Here is a 2113-nt window from a genome sequence, read left to right on the forward strand (position 1 = left end):
TCAGACATCGAGTACAACCGTCCAGCCAGGAGCTTGGCGTCTGGAAACAAATCTATGGCACAGTCATAGGGTCTATGCGGCGGCATTTGATCTGCCTCTTTTTCATTGAAAACGTCCATAAACTCAGCAAGGCTCTTGGGTAACAGGGCCGCAGGAACTGCAGGTCCTTGAGCCAGACACACATGTCTATGATGCCCCACGCACGGCAAACCGGGAAAGGTGACAAGGTTCTGGGACCACACCACATGGGGTGGTCATGAGCCCGTAGCCAGGACAACCCCAAAACAAGGGGAAAATGGAGACCCCTCGTAACATACAACTGAAGGGTCTCTTCGTGTGTTCCGATGCACATCTGCACCGGCAGAGTCCGGAAATGAATGGGGCCGGACAAGAAAACTCTCCCATCAATAGTTTCCACAGTCAACGGAGGGTCCACAGGACAAAGGGGCAGGGAATGTCACCGTGCGAACATCTCATCCATGAAATTTGTGGTTGCCCCTGAATACACGAGGGCAATAGCAGGAATAATCCAAGAGCGTTGATCAAGAATCAGGTGAGCCGAAATCGTAAGGTGACGAAATAGTCCGGAGTCATGAGCCGTAGAATCTTGTAATGGTTGCACCCCAGCCTGACCTAATGTTGCTACCAAGCCGGGCTGCCCTCATTTCCCGACGGCACTGTCAGCTGCGAAACCAAGGGTGTGGTGTCCGCCATCGATGTATCCACAACGGGGACAGGAACACAGGGAGCCGTCTCCAGATGATGGTCAACGGTACTTGGGGTGACTGCAGGAGAGCTGGGTGGAACCGGGACAGCAGCAGCAACTATTCTCTGCCGGTTGTTGGGGTAAACATTGGCAAAATGCCCCAACCCCCCCCCCCAGTAGAAACACAGACCAGCAGCACGATGGCGAGCCCTCTCCTCTGGAGTCTGACAGGGTCTCATGAAATTGACCTCCATGGGCTCTCCAGCGGAAACACACTCTGTCATGCAAGGAGGCAGGGCTGGCAGGAAACAACGAGGTGCAGGCACCGGAGTCGAGACAGGCACAGTTGACCCCCCCCCCCCACTGTGGAGCAGGCATCGGCATGGCACCAGAAACACGGAGAGAGGACCGTCCTGTCCGACGAACCTCCCGCGTCAACAACCTGGCCTCAATAGCCAAGCAATGCTGTTCCAAGTCATCCAAGGTATCTGGCAAGGCCTCGTGCACCAATTCGTCGAGCATGGTCTCAGAAAGGCCATCCTGGAACGCCTCCAGCAAAGCAGCCTCGTTCCACAACACCTGTCGGCCTAGCGTACAAAAGTCACTGAGGTACTCCACCAGGGGGCGCGAGCCTTGTCTCAGCTGCTTGAGCGCTCTCGTGGCCGTCTGTTCCCTCACTGGATCCGAAAACTGCCATCTCAGGTGTGCGCAGAACACGTCATATCACTGCAGGAGAGGGTCGTCTTGGTCCAACAAAGGAGACACCCACGAAGCAGCGGGACCAGCCAAGAGGCTGCACAGAAACGCCACTTTGTCCTCATCACCAGGAAAATGAACCCTCTGGGCATTGATGAACAATTGCACCTGGCTGAGGAAAGCCGGGAACAGTCTTCGATCGCCCCAAAACTTTTTGGGCATGGCTACAAAACATTTCCTCCTCGGGTGAGGCACTGGAGGAGGAGCCACAGGGTGCACCTGGGGTGGGGCCGCCTGCTGAGTCAACACATTCACCTGGTCCTGCAATGACCCCACCTTTTGAGTCAGTGTGTGTATCTTCAAACGCAAAGCTTCAAAAATAGCCTGCATTTCTGCCATCCCTTCAGCCATGGTACTTCCAAAAGGCAGAAAGAGAACAAAAAATAGCAGCAGAGAAGATGAAGGAACAAGCCAAAACAAACCACCCCAAACTGGAATGCGGTGTGTTTGATAGGTGGCTGTTTATTCTGTTCTGCCTGACTGGGCTCAGGCAATGCGTAACAGTCCAAGGAAAAGAATTCAAACACACACGTGCTCTTCTAATCAGCAAAATTGTATTAAACAAACAAAAAAGGGTTACTCAAAACAGTCCTTAGTGTCAGGAAACAATGATAGTTCAAGGCTTACTTCAACTGCATACAAAGCACAGGA

The 2113-nt window shown here is 53.2% G+C and overlaps 1 protein-coding gene across 1 annotated transcript; it reads right to left on the bottom strand.

Annotated features, from left to right (window-relative positions):
* Window positions 1–1429: 1429 nt before the first annotated feature.
* On the bottom strand, window positions 1430–1813 carry LOC139170654 (protein LDOC1-like). Its single transcript, XM_070758144.1, has one exon. It carries the CDS (start codon window positions 1811–1813, stop codon window positions 1430–1432), a length of 384 nt encoding a protein of 127 aa, XP_070614245.1.
* Window positions 1814–2113: the final 300 nt, after the last annotated feature.

The sequence above is a fragment of the Erythrolamprus reginae genome, chromosome 7, assembly GCF_031021105.1.
Source record: "Erythrolamprus reginae isolate rEryReg1 chromosome 7, rEryReg1.hap1, whole genome shotgun sequence".
Classification (NCBI taxonomy): Eukaryota; Metazoa; Chordata; class Lepidosauria; order Squamata; family Dipsadidae; genus Erythrolamprus; species Erythrolamprus reginae.

Excerpts from the sequence above, each read along its gene's own strand:
- LOC139170654 (XM_070758144.1), bottom strand. The coding sequence starts at position 1,813 with ATGGCTGAAGGGATGGCAGAAATGCAGGCTATTTTTGAAGCTTTGCGT.